Raw genomic sequence first — 17,066 nt, 5'->3', positions numbered from 1 at the left:
TTACAGTTGGCATCAGTATTACTGTGTTTTACTGATGGATATTTGCAGTCCATTCAGACATTTTCAAAAAGTTAGCAATTAGAAATAACAAATCTTCATGTTGATCGTAGATAAAGTACCTAGTAAATGAATTCTGGGGTTTTATTTTTGCAGAGTTCAGGAGCCAAAGACAGTGTGGACAATGATATCATGATGTGTGTCCAGGCAGTTTCCACCTATGACAAGTATGTGTCTTTATTTCATTTCTTCTTTCAGACAGATCCTTCGAGAAAAATCTAATAAATTTGAAACTCCTTGTTATATAGTCAGAAACAACCTTTCAAAACATGGATATTTTGTTTGTTGTAAAATAATTTGGAGGATTACAAGGGTTTACATGAAACTTGACTGACATTATACTGGAATAGTGTAGATAATGAGTCACTCCCTACTCTAGGTCCTTGTCTAATGTGAGAAACTTGAATAAAAGGTCAGTAACTGCATGGTTAGCACTACACTCCTCCCTACTATTGGTGTTGTACACATGTTGTATCCTTCATGGAAAGCTGAATTTCTTGACCCTGTGTGTGTGTGTGTGTTTGGAGTCTGGCCCATTATTGATGTAGTTGGTTTATATTGCATGGAGTTTATATTACTGTAATCTTATATACCAGTAGATGAATGAATTGTTTTGCATTTAGTAATGACATATATTCCCTAATAATCATTGTAGAATGTAGTACATGTACTATACGTGTAAAAGAATTTGATCTACAATTTGTAGCAGAATGCTGTGGTTTGTGCATGTTGGGTTTCTTATTGTAAATAGACAGGCTAGAAATGTTTTTTTAAAAGTTAATGAATTGTACAGCAAAACCTTGCAGCAATGTCCTGGCCATGATTTCAAGCTTGTAGATCCATTCATTTGTTGAGAATTACATGGATTCGAAGCATTGACAAAATAAAGTGTTTTGGAAGTTTTCATGGATATTGTGTAGCCTGGTAGATCACACCTTTTTAAATAATTTAAAACTATGCTACAAATTTTACATAGTTTGGTAATGTTATTTTTAGATACCCAGAGGCATTTGAACTTAGCACCTGTAAAAAGGACAATCGGGAGTATCTGTTTGCCGCCTCTACCCCTCAGGAACGGAAGAGCTGGATGGTGGCCCTGGCTAAAGTAAGAGTTAAACACTGGTTATTATACTTGAGGTTTCATTAGGTTTGTTAAAGTAAGTTATGTTTATCTTAATTATGATACATGTACTACAATAAATAATATGCAAATGGATTAATGTATGAAGTTATTTATTTACAGTTATTCTGTCCAGTTTCACTTATGGCGGATATTGGTCAATGTGAATTCAACTTAGCAGGAAATTTCTACATAAAGGATGTTTTATCTGTAAGTTTATTTGTACCTGTAGACAGATATTTATCTCTTATCCACCTTACTTATTTCCTTCATATTAAATCAATGACATGCATTCTTCATTTCAGTCGTGGGAAAAAACTTGGTTGATGATCAACAACAGAATACTGGAATACTTTGATAAAGTAAGAATCAATACAATTTTACATGTTTATTAAGAAATAAAATCAATAAAAACATGAGGCATGCATAGCACTTGATATTACTGGAATAAATAGCACAACAATGAAATGTATACAAATATGTAACTCTAGATCAGTTAAATACAAATGTCGTAACAGCTGTGGCACAGAATGACATTCAGATGTGTACTCACACAAATATTGTAACAGATATAACAAGACAGAAAATTCATTTGTATATCTACAAATTATTCATACAACAATTGATCATATTTTTGATAGCACTCAATGAAAGCACATTCATTTCATAATCACATGCATTAGTTGTATTGAATGGAGATTCACTTAATTGACTTTTATCACTGCACATTCACAACACAATCACATATCACTGAGCTGGCGTGGATTTCTGTATCTTGTTGGTGCGTCCTAGTCGTGTCCTCTTGTTGGCGAACCATTTCCTGACTTGCTCCTCTCTGATGTTCCCAAACATGGCCAGGGATTGGACGACCTTGTGGCAGGGGTAGGGGTGGTCCAGGTTGCTTAGGTACCATTCCTCCATCATGTCAACAGCTTTCTTTGTCAGCAGTGTCCGGTTCTTTAGGGAGGTTTTCACTGGCTTGGGGGATGTGGCTTGGGATGTCTTTTCAAGTTGGAGAAGGCTGTTCTCCACTCGCTCCATCATTCTGTGCAGCATGCTGTCGAAGTAGGCGTTGTACATCTGCTTGAAATGGTCGGAACTTTTGGCATGGAGATGAAGCATCATGTAGCGGTCACTCTCTATGATCGAGGCATGGTGGCGATGAAAGCTGGAGAGCTTGTTAATTTCGGTGGGATACTGCTTCTGTAGTCTGTTGTAACGTGTCTGCAGGCGCTGATCTCGTAGAGTTACAGAATGGGGGATGGGGTTGTACACAGTCTGCAACAGAACATCTGGTGTTGAATCTTGGGAACACTCCTTCATCAGTGTGGACTGAAGTGCAGAGAAGATGTCTTTTTTGGATGGAGTTTGAGTGGTGGATCTAAGGAGACTGGAGAGGGCATCGTTGATTCTTGCTTCGGCAGGAGAAGTGCTGAATTCTTTTGGTGGTGTCTGAGGTGGTGTCAGGTTCTTGCTGTGTGTAGATGAGGTCACTGGTGGCTCCTCGGTGGTGATAGAGTCCAGTGTCGCAATTACATCATCAATGTCGAGGATTGGTGGATCCTCACAGTCTTTGAAGGTTTGTTGGAAATCTTGCAGAATTGTAGAGTCCAAGTCAACTGGTGTAGCAGGTCCCAAGGCTGTTTCCAGGAAGTCCAGGTCATCCATGATGAATTCAGAATATACACAAAACAGATGCCACTAGACTATATCACTATTCTAAACACATGTATCACTGTAGGACAGATCCAACACTTACACTTGAGATATCAATTTTGATATCACTGATGTCACTAGAGATATCACTGCACAAAAACACCTGCTAGAGTTGTCCAGTATATTTGCTGAAGTCTGACAACTTTGATTGATGAAATGTCAAAAATGACATTGACAGGGCCTTTTAAGGGATCTGGGAAATAATTTAGTTTGTAACTTTAATTTCATTGGTCAAAAGAGCAAGAAATTATATAAAGATTTCTTTTCATTGGTCATTCGTTAAAATAATTAAAGATAACCACTTATCATAGGCCAATGCAATATAATTGTTGGGGTAGCTTGGGTGTGTTCAGGTGTGGCTGTGAGCACAGGTCAGGGGTGGTACAGATAATGATGATGATACCTTGTGTTCAGTTAATGATGTCCAAGCTGTGATGATATGACAATTCTTATAATTATTTACAAGCTTTCTAATTATTTCTATAATAGTAGTATTATATAAATTATTTTTTAAAACAATTATGAATATTTGGGTTTTTTTGGTAACAGTCTTGCAGACAATAAATTATTTAAGACTAAAAGTAAATAGTACTCTAAAGCTGAAATTGTATATTGTTGATTATTTTTTCATTTCAGAACAAACAAGAATTTTGTAAAGTAGATCTCAGGAAAGCCTTGAATATCAGTATGATTTTCAATATACATTTAATAATGATTTAAAATTCAAAGAGAAATTAATTAATAGTTTTTGTAAAGAAATTTTATACCCACAGTAATAATCATCCAATTAATGTACTAATTTGATGAGTTTTTGGTTTACTTTAGAATACAGTGAATCCACACTTGCCTGCACAACATGTCTGGAAGTGGGCAAATGTTTGGCTCTGGATGTCTATGGAAAGTATGCTTATTGATTACAATCTGGAGAATTGTGCATGATAATACATGTATATAAACTTGAAGAAATAAATATTATTGAGTTATTGGAAGCTATACTATGTTAATGGTATTTGTAGGTCTCTCTATATCCAAGCTGATCTCGCCCGGGACACAGAAAGGTTACTAAATGTGTGCAGTAAAGCTATGAAAGTAAGGAGCTCTATACATAATTGTGAATAAGCACAAAACTTCTAATGAAAATGACAACTGTATAGAGATATTAATGGAATTGTATTTTGAAAAAGAAAAAAATCAAAATAGGATTATTATATTAGTGATTTTAAAACATTTTTATAATTGTTGTAATAGACTGGAGGTGATACTTTGGAGGACCAAAATCTCTCCCCCTCAAATGTTCCAGTCATTATTGAAAAGTGTGTCTGCTTCATAGAGGATTATGGTATGTTATAACTCACGGTTTCACAAATGTAAAGAAGTGTTGAATATGAGATATCTTAATTGATATCAATATAAAGATGAAATGTCTTGAACCTGGTTGTGAGGTATTGTTATAATGAGAGATTTCTGTCTGTAGGTATACAAGAAGAAGGAATATACCGACTGTCCGGTGTCAAATCAAAGGTTCAGGCTCTGCTGGACAGGTTTATGGCTGGTGAGTGCTTACAGGGTTCCTAAGGGTCTATGACAACTCATCGAAAGACAACTCATCGAAAAAATTCATCGATGCGACAACTCAACGAATGGACAGCTCATCGATACGACAAGTCTTGGAATAGACATCTCATGGATACGACAGTACATCGATACTCATCGAAAGTGAAAATAAAAGTGAAAAAGTAGACACTAAAAGTGAAAAGTAAAACACAATAACTAATAGGAATTATTTTTTTTAATTGTATTCGCACATTTACATTAATACCTTATATTGTGTGCCAACCTTTCAAGGAATCACATACGTAAATAAAACCATTGTAGGCTAATTTGTTCTTATTCCTTTGAGAAGGAATAAATGAAAAAGCGCTCCCTCCCTCAGCCATATTGTGACTGAGAATAAAATAAAGACAATAACCTGAAAAGTGTTCAAACACTTATATTTTTATTTCAATTTATATCGATGAGTTGTCGTTGTCCACGAGTTGTCTTTCGTTGACATGTCCTGTCGGTGAGTTTTACTTTGGATTAGTTGACTTTCGATGAGTTGTCGCATTCGGCGAGTTGTCTTTCGATGAGGTGTCCGGTACCGGGTTCCTAATACACTGAGCATGGACACCGTGTAGACTGTTCGCTGATGATAACTCTTTACAATCTTCTTCATACAATATTGCCAATATTGAATATGTCCTGAATCATGATCTGAAAGTTCTAGAAAACTGGTCATCCAGTTGGCTGTTAAAATTTAATCCATTCAAAACAAAAGCAATATTTTTTACACTCAAAACAAATTTTTACTCTCCCAAACTCCAATTCCAAAATAGCCGATTAGAATATGTTTCATCACACAAACACTTAGGGTTACTTTTTTGTCAGAACCTTTGCTGGTCAGAGTATATCAATAATATTGTTAAAAATGCATACCAAAGAGTTGGCTTGTTGAAGAAGCTCAAATTTAGCATAGGAAGAAATACTTTATCAAAAATGTACATGACTTTTATTTGACCTTTAATTGAATACTGCTCTGTTGTCTGGGATGGTTGTTCGTTACAAGATGTCGAAAAATTTGAAAAAGTTCAACTCTATGCAGCAAGAATCATCACTGGCTTACCCATATTATCTTCAAGAGAGTCCCTTTATTTAGAAACAGGTTGGATGCCTCTTTCCGAGAGACGAAAATTAGCAAAATTGAGCACAATGTATAAAATTCATAATAATTTGGTACCAGATTACTTAAAAGAAATTTTCCCTTCAATCAGGACTTTAGAATCAAATTACAATACACGCAATCGAGAAGACTATACTATTCCAAAATGTAGACTAGAAATATTCAAGAAATCTTTGTTTCTGACACGATCAATAAATGGAATAGTTTAAGTTTACTTATCAGAAACAATTCCTTCTTTACAGGTTTCAAAAGCAGTGTTCAATTAAACCAAATTAAACCTCTGTTCTATTTATGCTTCGGCAAGAGACGACTTAACATCATACACACAAAACTTAGACATAACTGTATCTTAAACTTTGACCTTTTCAGAAAAAATATTATTGAAAGCCCTAATTGCCAATGCGGATTACCAGAAGATTCTTATCATTTGTTTTTTGGTTGTAAAAATTAAACCAATGCACGAAATGAATTGTTTTCAAACCTTTTGAACTTAAATCAAATTAACATTATTAACTGTCATTTACTTTTGTGGGGAGATGAATCTCTGAGTGTCAATTTAAACCAACATATTTTTTTAGCTGTTCAAAGATTTATAAGAGATTGTGGCAGATTCTTGTAATTTCAATTTTACTGCCTAGACCAAATTCAACAGAACTGTTTATACATGTACGTTTGTTCAATAACTTAACTATATTAGTAATATCCATATCAAGTCAGCAATTACTTAGCAAGTCATTGCAAGTGTTAGGAGTTGAATGTATCAAAGAATACATATAGAGCTTGAAAAAATAATGCTTTATGAACTATGGGTGATATATTTGTGTCTTAGGGAAAACTACATGTATATATACGGTAAAGCTGAGTTAATGAATGAAGCAATTCTGTGAACAAAATTCATCATAAACAGTAGCACATTTTTCTGCCTTTTCCCTTTCTCTCCCTTTTTTGATTTTCACCAGTAGCTATTGTGCCTGTTTCAGATGCCCACTCGGTTGTGCTACAGCAGGGGGTGAACCAGGTCCACGAGGTGGCGGCCTGTCTGAAGCTGTTCTTCCGCAGTCTCAAGGACCCGCTCCTGATGAGCACCAAGCATCAGCTGTGGATAGACAATGCTGGTAGGTCCCCCCCCCCCAACCAATCAATTCACAAACAAGTTCATAGAATGATGTGATATAAAGCAAGCTTCTTTTGGCTCCGTGATTTGCTTAGGGCAATGCAGCTTGAAAATTGTTTATGTTCATTTGCATTAATCATGAGCATAAGCTGGTAATGAGACATATTTAGATATCAGTGTGGATAGGAGTATTATAATATTCAAAATATAATAACTGACATTCAACATTTTAAAATTTCTATTGTTTAAGAATTAATTAAAAACAAATTGTAAAATACTCAACTGGTTTCAAACTTGTGGCATACAGTAGATCACTAGCTGATGCCTTAGGTGATTGTGCTACACTTTTAGACATTAAGGTTAAGGGGAAAAAATCAAATATAATTCTTTATTGTTTATTCGGAAAGACAATACTTTACATCATGGAAATGTTTTGTTCCTCCCAAGGGTTAAGGAAAATTTAAAATATAGGATGGAACATTTTGTTTATGTTATAAACAATTTGTAAGCTTTGAAAGTTTGATTTGTGACAGTGATGTGATATTTTGATTTCAACAGACGATATTATGTATGGTAAGTGCTGACCCATCTACCTGGGTTTTATGCCTTGTGTTCTCTTGTCAGTGTGGTCTTGTGTAGAATGCTTGTGACTGGAGAAACAATGAAGTTCAGATCTATACACGCTCTCACTAATTGCCTCAGAGTGCACCTGTTCTACATCAAGATGACTTAATTGAAGAAAGTGCCATTATCTTGTTGTGACTTCTCTATCAGAAACAATTTTCCATTTTCTTAGTGCATTTAGTCTCTTTAAAAAAGTACTTATATTTATGCTGTTTAAGTGGTTTAATTATATTTGCATTGATAAATCTAGTTCACATTTGAAAATAGATTTTGAAAATCATAATTTGTAATTTAAATCTAAATGTCATCAGATTTGATGTTTTAATTACCATAGTAGAAGTTCTTTTTCTGCCAGTGTCTCTCTGTCTTGAAACTTTTGAATGTAAATTTCTTGTATGCAAAATTACTTCCATAAATGCATGCATTCAATCTTAATTCCTGAATTCCCATACATTGATTTACATGTATATTTTTAATTCCTGTCTGTAGTTTCAATTGCAAGATATCCTTCATTGCATTTTCTTGTGATAATCAGGGATGAGGTTTAGATTGAATTACCCAGTAAGTAACAATATTGTTTCAAGGATGAAATTGAACATTTTGCAGTTAAAAATTTGAAAAGGTATTAGCACTACAAATTCATGGTCTGTTTTCACATTAGTTAGTAATTTTAATCTCCCAATCATTGAAGTCTTATGAGTTTGGGTAAAAAAAAAAATATAATCATATTTGACTTAATGTGAAAATTGAATTAATGCATGTATCATTTTCTTTGAAGTTTTGTGTACGGTATTTCCTTAATCTTTATAGCTTGATCAATACAGGTTATTTTGTCAAACAGGTTGATGAATTGGTAATACATGTACTAACTACATGTACCACAACCCATTGGGGTTTTCTGTTTGCTGGAATTACCTAACTTTTGTGAAGGTTAAGGTCAAGGTTGAGTAGGGTTGGGGGTGAAAATTTGGTGGTTGATCTTTCTTTTCAATCAATCACCAGTCTTCCAAATCGATGTGTCAAGTTTTTGCTGTAAGATTGAAATGTCCTGTGTAGTTCTGTGATGAAAAATTTGGAAAAAAGGTTTGAAAAGTAAAAGCATTTAACAGATAACATGCATCAAATATGTGATTGTATTTTGTAGGTCGCATGGACCCCCAGGTGAAGTTGGAGTGGTACCAGTTCCTGATCCGAGAGCTTCCTCCCGTCAATTACAGCACACTCAAAAGACTCATTCACCACTTCAACAGGTACTCTACTCAACTCTTTGTTAGAAGAAACAACAGCATGAACTGTCTCTGTGGTATACAGTGTACTGTCCAAAAATAGGGACTTAGTAGAGAAATATTTGAGTTTAAAAAAATAATGTTCCAACATGTGCAAATTAATTTTTCAAGACAAAAATTGGTCATGCCTTTTCTGTACGCTTAACTCAGCAAACTCAGATTTACACTTTTCAAAAGCATTAGCAAGAGTGAATGACCATATAGGTTTAGAACTGTTGAATAAATGTACTTTAAAAGTACATGTATTAGATTAGTAAAGCTAAGGGTTGCAAAAAGGAGTGACCATGATGATACAAAGGTCACAAATCAACTTAATGAGGATCATTTTTAGACTCATTCAGGTACATTATGTATGTACGTAATACTGCCTATGTATCTATTAATGTTTTAAATAAATGTAAAATTATGTGTGGTTGATCAGTGAAATATTTCATTTGACAGCTGAACTGAGTGTAGGTACTGATATTTTAAGTATGGTTTTGATTTTGTATGTGTCGTAATAATACTTTATTTTACCCATGTTTATCTTGATTAATATTTATGATAAATATGAATGCAGCCAGCACTATAAAGTGTATAGTCTATAATTCATATAACAAATGTAGAAAATTTGAACAATCTGAACATAAATCATCATAGTATTACAATACATGCGCATAGTATTACAATACATGCACATAGTATTACAATACATGCACATAGTATTACAATACATGCACATAGTATTACAATACATGCACATAGTATTACAATACATGCACATAGTATTACAATACATGCGCAACTGATGTTGACTTTTTTGTGCACACTCATCTCTTTCTGTTCCTTCCAAAAATTTTATTGTTGATTTGATGGGCACGAAAACTTTTCATTACTGACTTTTGGTATTAATATATGAAGTTTATGAGTGCATTGGTTATTTTTAAGGAAATTATAGACATCACTATCGTACTCTAAGCCGAAAATAAGAATTTTAATTTTATAAAAGCAAAGTTTTCTTTTGATCCCATGATAGCCCCAATGCTCCATCACAAATATTCATTTGTATTAGATACATGTATTATTATATGGAATGTGTTGTGACTGATTTTCTGTATATATAAGAATAATTTTTTTAAGAGTGCATTTTATTGAGTTAGTTTTTTCCTTAAACCTAGTTTTTGAGTACAAATTCATTGCATGCTTAAATTTTTTTTACATATTAAGTATTTTCATTCTTTTTGGTTATATATTCATTTTCTCTTAATTAGTTTCTGGCCAGTACTCTAGCTGACACAATGAATAAATTTGTACACAACTAAGTAACACAAAAATTATTTTGTTGAATGTTTTTTTTTTAGTAAGAACAAATGCACATATACCACTAGGATCTTAAAATTCTTGCATATTCAGGTGTGAAAATGTCTTTTATGATGAAAATATGATAGTATTATTTTAAATGAATTTACTTTGTATAAAGCAGATTTCGCTGATTTTTAACCCAATCTCATAATGTTGATTTTGGAATCAAATACTATATACATGTATATATCAACCAATTACATGAACCAATCTTATTAAAGTTGCGTGTCTCTTTTTAGACTTGCAAGATACTCGGCTCAGAATAAGATGACAGAGAAGAACATTGCTATTGCCTTTGGTCCAACACTAATGCAAACAGAATCAGAGGTAAAATAAGGAAATTGATGGAAAGTTTTACCATTATGGATTAAGGTGGCTCACTTCACCTTGAAATATTTTCTCAAATCAGCAGAAAATTACTTGATTATGATAGATATTATAATGGATAAGAAGTATTTAAGTCAAATAGGCAAAAAATGTGCAATTTTGAATGAAAAGTTACATTTTCGAAAATTTAATTTAGTAAACATGAACAAAAGCTCCAGGGCGATTCGAACTCATGATCTGCAGTTCATAAGCCCAACACTTTAACCACTGAGCCACGACAACCGAATCGAATGATATAAACAATTTAACAAAATATTTAAATCGCAATCTTGTGACGTAGTGTCTTAAAAAGTTTAAGTCTGGGTGTTGTGAGGTACCTTAAGTATGGAACTTCTAAACTGCTATATTGTCAGCTTTGTATTTAACTTTGTAGTCAGAAGTTAACAGTATTCATGTGCAGCTACAGATGGTTGTCATAGGAGATATCATGAAGCACCACCAGAAACTGTTCAAGGTGAGGCTATATGTCTATACTGCCACTGCAGGTTGAGAATGGTGAGGTTCTGAAGTGTTGGAAACTGGAAGCTCTTATGGTTAGACTAGAGTTCAAAGTGATTTGGAAAAGATTTCAATGTGATTATGATGGGATTCCAGAGTTTATGATAAACTTTCAATATGCTTTTGGTGGAGGTGAGACTTCAAAGTAGTCATTGACAAGGTGATATATGGAATTTTGAAAGATACTTTCAAGTTTCTCTCCCCGAGTCCTAACCTCAGACTCCTAGTAAACCATGATGATATATTTAGAGTAACCATATTCAGCAAATGTTGTAAAATTTAACATGGTCTAATTATACTTCAATAGCTTGGGGAGGATGAGAAGTTGATGCAGGAGAAGGTTGATGAAGGGAAGAAGATTCTGGACGGGATCATCACCACCAAGGAGGTAAGCTAGTGATGCCACCATCAACTTGAAATGCCTTGTATAGAAACCAAGCTAGACTAAAAGAGTTGATGTAGTATTTTAATCTAATGTTTCCTATTCTGATCTATAGAATGTGGACGTAAATGATTCCCTAAAGATTAGTGTTTTCTTCCTGAGTCGCAGTGGAAACTGTTACAATCCAGAGGTACGTCATTTCACACTGGGGGAGGGAATATTGTTCACAATGCTCAGCTTTCTTCATAAGCTGGTTGTAATTGTATAACTTAGGATACTTAATTAATATCATTCTTGAACACAGCTAGGAATGGTGAAACTCGGGTCTCTTTTCGCATTGTTTGGAATGTTTGAAATAAGTTTTTCTCTCACTGGTGGGATGGTGGGAATTTTGGTGGGGATGGGGATAACTCAACTGTTACCTCTGTTTATACGTGTACACTCATTCTCTCTCTCTCTCTCTCTCTCTGTCTCTCTCTCTCTCTCTCTAATTTATTCAATAAAGAAAACTTTTGTTCTGTTTTAGGTCAACATTCACACCACTGTAAAACAGGTGATTGACCAGTTGAAGTACAGATTTAATGCGACCCATGAAGAATATTCCTTACATGAGGTCTTGTGTGATGGAGCTCTAGGTAAAAAATACTCATAAAATATTAATTACAATATATATTATAAATGGATTATATAAGGAATAAGGAATCATTCTTTAAGTATTATGAGGTGATAATTTCGGTCGGGGTGTGATCAAATCCAATAAAGCCCAAAGGGCTTTATGATAGATTTGATCACACCCCGACCAAAATTATCATCTCTTAATATTCAAAGAATGATTCCTTATTACTTATATTTATATAATTTTAAGCCATCGTACGATTATATATTTAAATATTAATAAGCAAACTCTGCTGGCGCCTCGATTTGGCGTCATTTGTATTATGGGTTATATAGTACAAAATCGATACGTAGTGTTATCACAGGCAAAGACACTGGAAAATGTAAATATATAAATATGAAAACAATCGCAATTTCTTACTTGATATTGTAATGTAAATGGTTGATGGTAACAGGCAAGAAGTGACGATTTTTAACTTGACTTTACAGAGCGACCTCTCCATGACACGGACCATCCCCACGCGGTGGTGAAGGCGTGGTGGGACTGGCCCGACTGTTATAGGAAACAGGCCTGTCTCTGTCTAAAGCCCACCCCTGATCTCATGCTCAAATTGTCCAACATGGTGAGTCCAGGCTCTCTGATTCTATAGCTCTCACATTGATGATCGGAATGATATAAGTCCTCACTAATCCTTAACTTGATGTTAATAATGAAGTCCTCACTAATTCTCACATATCTGACCTCTATTTCAATGATATAGTCCTCATCGATCCTCTAGCTCCCACATATCTGACTATGTCATTGATACAGTCCTTACATGAATCATAGTCGGTGAATGATAATGCTGATGTGTTGTTGTTTCAGTATGACCCAAGCCGGGCCCTATTCTCAGAGATCCGGTTGATAGAGAAGAAACAGACGGGGTTATTAATCAGTAAATCCAACAAATATGCCTTCCAGTTCCAGCAGTCCAGACTGTCCTACTTCAAGGATGCCAAAGTAGGTCCCTTGCCTATGTGTATATTTCTATTTACATAATGACCTGCAACCTCTGTATTTTTCTTCCATATTTACATTAATTTATAAGAATGTGTACCCATGTATAAAAAAAAAGTTGTCACTGTCAGAAGAGGTAACTCGAAGCCAAACCAAGATGAAAACTGGTGTATATTAATATACTAATTAATGTTCTTAAGTTCACTTGTGAAAATGAGGATAACAGTAGATTGTTATATTTGGGTGTTTTTTTAGTCTGCAGGAGGTTCCCCTATCGGGTCGTGGAATATCGAGGATTTAGTCATTTATTATGGAATGGATCCAATAATCAGAAAGGGAGACAAGTAAGTAAACTTTGAACTCCTCTTCCTCCTCCAAAACCTCATTAGATAGACAGAAGTCTTCTACTTATGTTCCATAGCAGCAGGTGTAAAAAAAAATTTATACCTTCAATGTACATGTGTTTAAAAAAAAGAAAAAGCATTTTAAGAAATTGAGTGATGGTCTTTACCGTTCATATGTATTCCTTTCTTTTCTGTCTTGTGTAAGAGTTCATTGTCATTTTTTGCACTAACATGAATGACCAAATACATGTATAACCCACCAGCAACCTCCATTAAATTCAATTGTTATATTTTCAGGTATGGAGTCACATTCCTTAAAGTTGGTGAGACACCAGGGTAAGTGTCAGAGTTCTAACAGTTTTGCTGAACATTGGTACATGTATCTCAAACTTGCTGGTATAATGGAAAGCTTGGAGATATCCAAGGCTTCATAAAAGCCTGAGTGTGTGCAACAAAACCAACTCTGAATTGATATATTGGCATGTTTATATATACATGTTCATGTTTTACACCTTTCTGAATTGTTTCTGAGTCCATGTATACATAAACATGGTGGCTTGTCTTTTGTAGATCAAAGGAGACCCCGATATTTGGACATACCCTGTGTTTCTCATCGGAAAATGACTCGCTGAGTTGGATGGCTGGGTTGCTTGCTGCACAGGTAACATATTAGAATTTAACAAACACATTAAAATCAAAACCTTGCTCAGACAAAAGCAAGTTTTGGATAGATCTGACCAGGAATTTGTGGACCACCAAGTCACTGTATAAATAAAAACTATGTATAGATATCAAGTTGTTGAAAAGTGAAACTTTATATTGCGTCTATCACAAATACATGTACATGTGTATGTATTATACTAATGTTATGTATTGAATATGTAATTAACAGCCGTGGTAAGAACCTATATATCAATACAGTGTCTAAGCTTGTATGCTATATTGCTATTTTTTTGTTTTACAGCATCCAGAGGGTCTGTTACCTTGACGATGACTCGTGACTATAGACTAATTCTACATATCGAAGCATTTCACAAAAGCTTAAACACTACACAATGATTTGTCTAAGTGATCGAGTGTGCTTGTGTTAACAAGAGAGAGTAGTCTAGAATATCATTCTGAAATGGGAATACTCCCTGTCAGAGCCCCATGCTTTAATATGCTGTGGAACTACAGGTAGTGCTACAGGCATATTTTACTCCATGAATAATTGCAGACATCACGAAGTGTGTTCAGTCATCTGTCTGGCTAGATGCAATAAGCTACATTACAATGGGTTGTACGTTATTTTGTTTTTATCCTGCTTGATGGAGTCTACTGTGACAACTAGTTGTTGACTTGGAATCCAAAGCAGTGGTGCCGCTATGTATTGTATTCTTCTTTAAAGGGGTTCCACAATACTTAAATTGTTAAATATCTTCTTACTTTTTACAATGCTACATTGAGATGTAGATATAAACTTTAAAACTATCTTAATGCAACCGAATATTCCAGCATTTTTGCTGTAGAACATTTATTTTGCTTTAATAGTTTGCTTTAACTATTTGTACTTATTACTAATTAAAAAACAATTAATAATTGGATAGGGATAATAATAGTAGTAGAAAAATAGCTTAATATTTGTACATGTACCGGTACATGCTCCTGCTATACAAAGAATTTTCTGTGTTCAAGATTATATATTTTTTTGAAAAGGACAAAATATATCAATATTTACCACGGTATAAGAAATCCTTAAATATATATGAAATTATATGTTAAATTAATGCAGTGTCTTTACATTTATAGTGTAAATATTGTATAGATATTGTAACTATATTCTATTGTAAATATGAATGTACTTAAATGAGTTAAACGAATACTACTGTTCTTGATATTTTTTTATTTATTTTTTTCTTTTCCAAAATAATTTTTACAATTTAAGATATTATTTTTGTACTTGAAAAGCTGTGACAAAAGTTTATATACATGTACATTTACAGAACTATTTGGTTAATTAATTAATTGAGTGTTAATCACAGAAGGAGATTACGTGTACTGTATATTGTTTACATGTACTAATGCATGAAAATGCACTTATTTAAAATAATAATCATTTTATTTTGTTCTAATTTTTGAGGATTTTGCTGTAGATAAGAAGTTATTTTTGAGTTGTTTTAATGTTGATGTGTGTAACACGGTGTATGTATATTTTTTTTTGTACATTGTTCAAGTTGTACAAAGTATTGTGCTTTATTTGCCAAACACATGTTACTATTGTTTTAGTTTGTTGAAAGTTTATATCAGTTTTTGTAGAAGTGCAATACACAGAGGTTATCTGGAATGAATAAAAATTGTTTGATATTGATGTACAGTATATTAATGTGCATTTATCATTTCTTTAACTTGAATAACTTTTAATATTTCTTTTAATTGTTGTAAGTACATTTAAGTTCTGAACTTAATGGACAAGTCTTGTTATGCAAAAAGTATATCTCTGTACACTCTAGAAGATAAATAAGATATATGACGCTAATTATTTTTTCCATTTCTTTGAAGTGCTTGGTACTGTAGTTAAAACAATATTGATACACCACATAGTACACTAGCTTACTAGCAAATTTTGACACCAATCACTCATAATTATTTCATAGGTTAGGGATGTGTGTCATTTCCATTTATCAGTGTCTAAGATTTATACAAAACCTGTTTTTAACTCTTTGTAATGTGGTTTGGGTACAAAGATGATTTTTGTGCAAGATCAGCGAGTTAGGTTCTATAAATAGCTTTATATAATTATGTGTGAATTTTGCAATGATTTAGGTATGTCTGTTAATTTTGCTTATGGATATTATATTGCCTGGTTACTTGTAAAATTTATTTTTTATTACCGGTACAATTATCACCAAATAACATCCACAAAATAGGTGAAAATATCGTTATAGGTGATACTAGCTTCCTATTCAATCTCATTCCAAAAAAAAATAAACAAGAGAAACATGCAGAAAATAAACCCTTTCTCTCTTCTATAACAATGACAATCATTTAGAATAAGTTACAACCACTGTTTTCTGTGGTTTTTATTTTAACCTCTACATATCGAATTCCCAGATATCTTGAGTTCTTATATGGATCCAAATGAGTTTGAGATAACAAAGTTTGACTATATCTCTATTTTTGGGAGGAATTTTATTTTTAAGATTATACATCATAATATCAACATTAATTATCTATATCTACATACACTGGTTTAGCAATCAAATGAAGTGCTTTGTTTAAAACATTTCCTGTAAAAATTTCCTGGATATAGGTGGACCTTCCAATTAGCAATTGACAAATATGATGTTAGCACTGTACAATAACATTATGAGTTTAATTTGGTTGTAAAATGTCTGTTAATTTACTTGCTCTTTATTATGACTTTAAACAACAATGGAGTTCTGCTTTACTGCAATGTATTTTATCAGCTAGGATATTGGTGTGGATAGATATACATGCTCCAAGGGCTGTTCGTGTTTTTAAATAATAATTGCTGCAGCAATAAAAAATGTTGTCAAACTGTTGATCTGTTTTTTATGTTTTGTTTGAGGGACTCCAAAGAGAAAATATCTGCAAATGATATTGGAAGTAATTAGTTTACAATATGTGTTGTGATCCATTATTTCTATACTTAATGAAAAATGAACTGTAAAATATGTATACAAAATATATACACAAAGAAAGTCTTCATGAATCTACAACTATATTGGGAAGTTTTTAATTATGACAGAATCATCTCTCTATTTTTGTTCCATATATACCGGTACTGTTTATAGTAACAAAGCTATAACAAATTTTGTTGTTTCATGCCATTCGGTAAAGTGATTGTGAACAATGCCAAAAAAAAA

At 33.4% G+C, this 17,066-nt stretch overlaps 1 protein-coding gene across 8 annotated transcripts in view; it reads left to right on the top strand.

Annotated features, from left to right (window-relative positions):
- Positions 1-16,742, top strand: part of LOC128191832 (arf-GAP with Rho-GAP domain, ANK repeat and PH domain-containing protein 2-like) — a 53,549-nt gene extending 36,807 nt beyond the window's left edge. For 2 of the 8 annotated variants that reach the window (XM_052864149.1, XM_052864146.1), the window contains 24 exons: positions 152-224; positions 437-469; positions 1,054-1,162; positions 1,301-1,387; positions 1,483-1,539; positions 3,530-3,578; positions 3,719-3,794; positions 3,910-3,982; positions 4,142-4,232; positions 4,368-4,445; positions 6,593-6,727; positions 7,285-7,299; positions 8,495-8,600; positions 10,217-10,304; positions 10,738-10,818; positions 11,170-11,250; positions 11,360-11,434; positions 11,771-11,879; positions 12,349-12,482; positions 12,725-12,859; positions 13,112-13,200; positions 13,498-13,536; positions 13,771-13,861; positions 14,165-16,742. In XM_052864149.1, the coding sequence (XP_052720109.1) occupies positions 152-224; positions 437-469; positions 1,054-1,162; positions 1,301-1,387; positions 1,483-1,539; positions 3,530-3,578; positions 3,719-3,794; positions 3,910-3,982; positions 4,142-4,232; positions 4,368-4,445; positions 6,593-6,727; positions 7,285-7,299; positions 8,495-8,600; positions 10,217-10,304; positions 10,738-10,818; positions 11,170-11,250; positions 11,360-11,434; positions 11,771-11,879; positions 12,349-12,482; positions 12,725-12,859; positions 13,112-13,200; positions 13,498-13,536; positions 13,771-13,861; positions 14,165-14,188 (1,928 nt within the window). In that variant the 3' untranslated portion in view covers positions 14,189-16,742. Of the gene's footprint in view, positions 1-151; positions 225-436; positions 470-1,053; positions 1,163-1,300; positions 1,388-1,482; positions 1,540-3,529; positions 3,579-3,718; positions 3,795-3,909; positions 3,983-4,141; positions 4,233-4,367; positions 4,446-6,592; positions 6,728-7,284; positions 7,300-8,494; positions 8,601-9,077; positions 9,295-10,216; positions 10,305-10,737; positions 10,819-11,169; positions 11,251-11,359; positions 11,435-11,770; positions 11,880-12,348; positions 12,483-12,724; positions 12,860-13,111; positions 13,201-13,497; positions 13,537-13,770; positions 13,862-14,164 lie in introns of those variants that run through there. The other 6 variants (XM_052864147.1, XM_052864150.1, XM_052864148.1 and 3 more) reach the window with 6 other exon arrangements.
- The last annotated feature ends 324 nt before the right edge of the window (positions 16,743-17,066 follow it).

Source organism: Crassostrea angulata, chromosome 7 (assembly GCF_025612915.1).
Source record: "Crassostrea angulata isolate pt1a10 chromosome 7, ASM2561291v2, whole genome shotgun sequence".
Taxonomy (NCBI): domain Eukaryota; kingdom Metazoa; phylum Mollusca; class Bivalvia; order Ostreida; family Ostreidae; genus Magallana; species Magallana angulata.
Note: the sequence above shows the minus strand (reverse complement) of the source record. Positions and strands in the feature narration are given on the sequence as shown.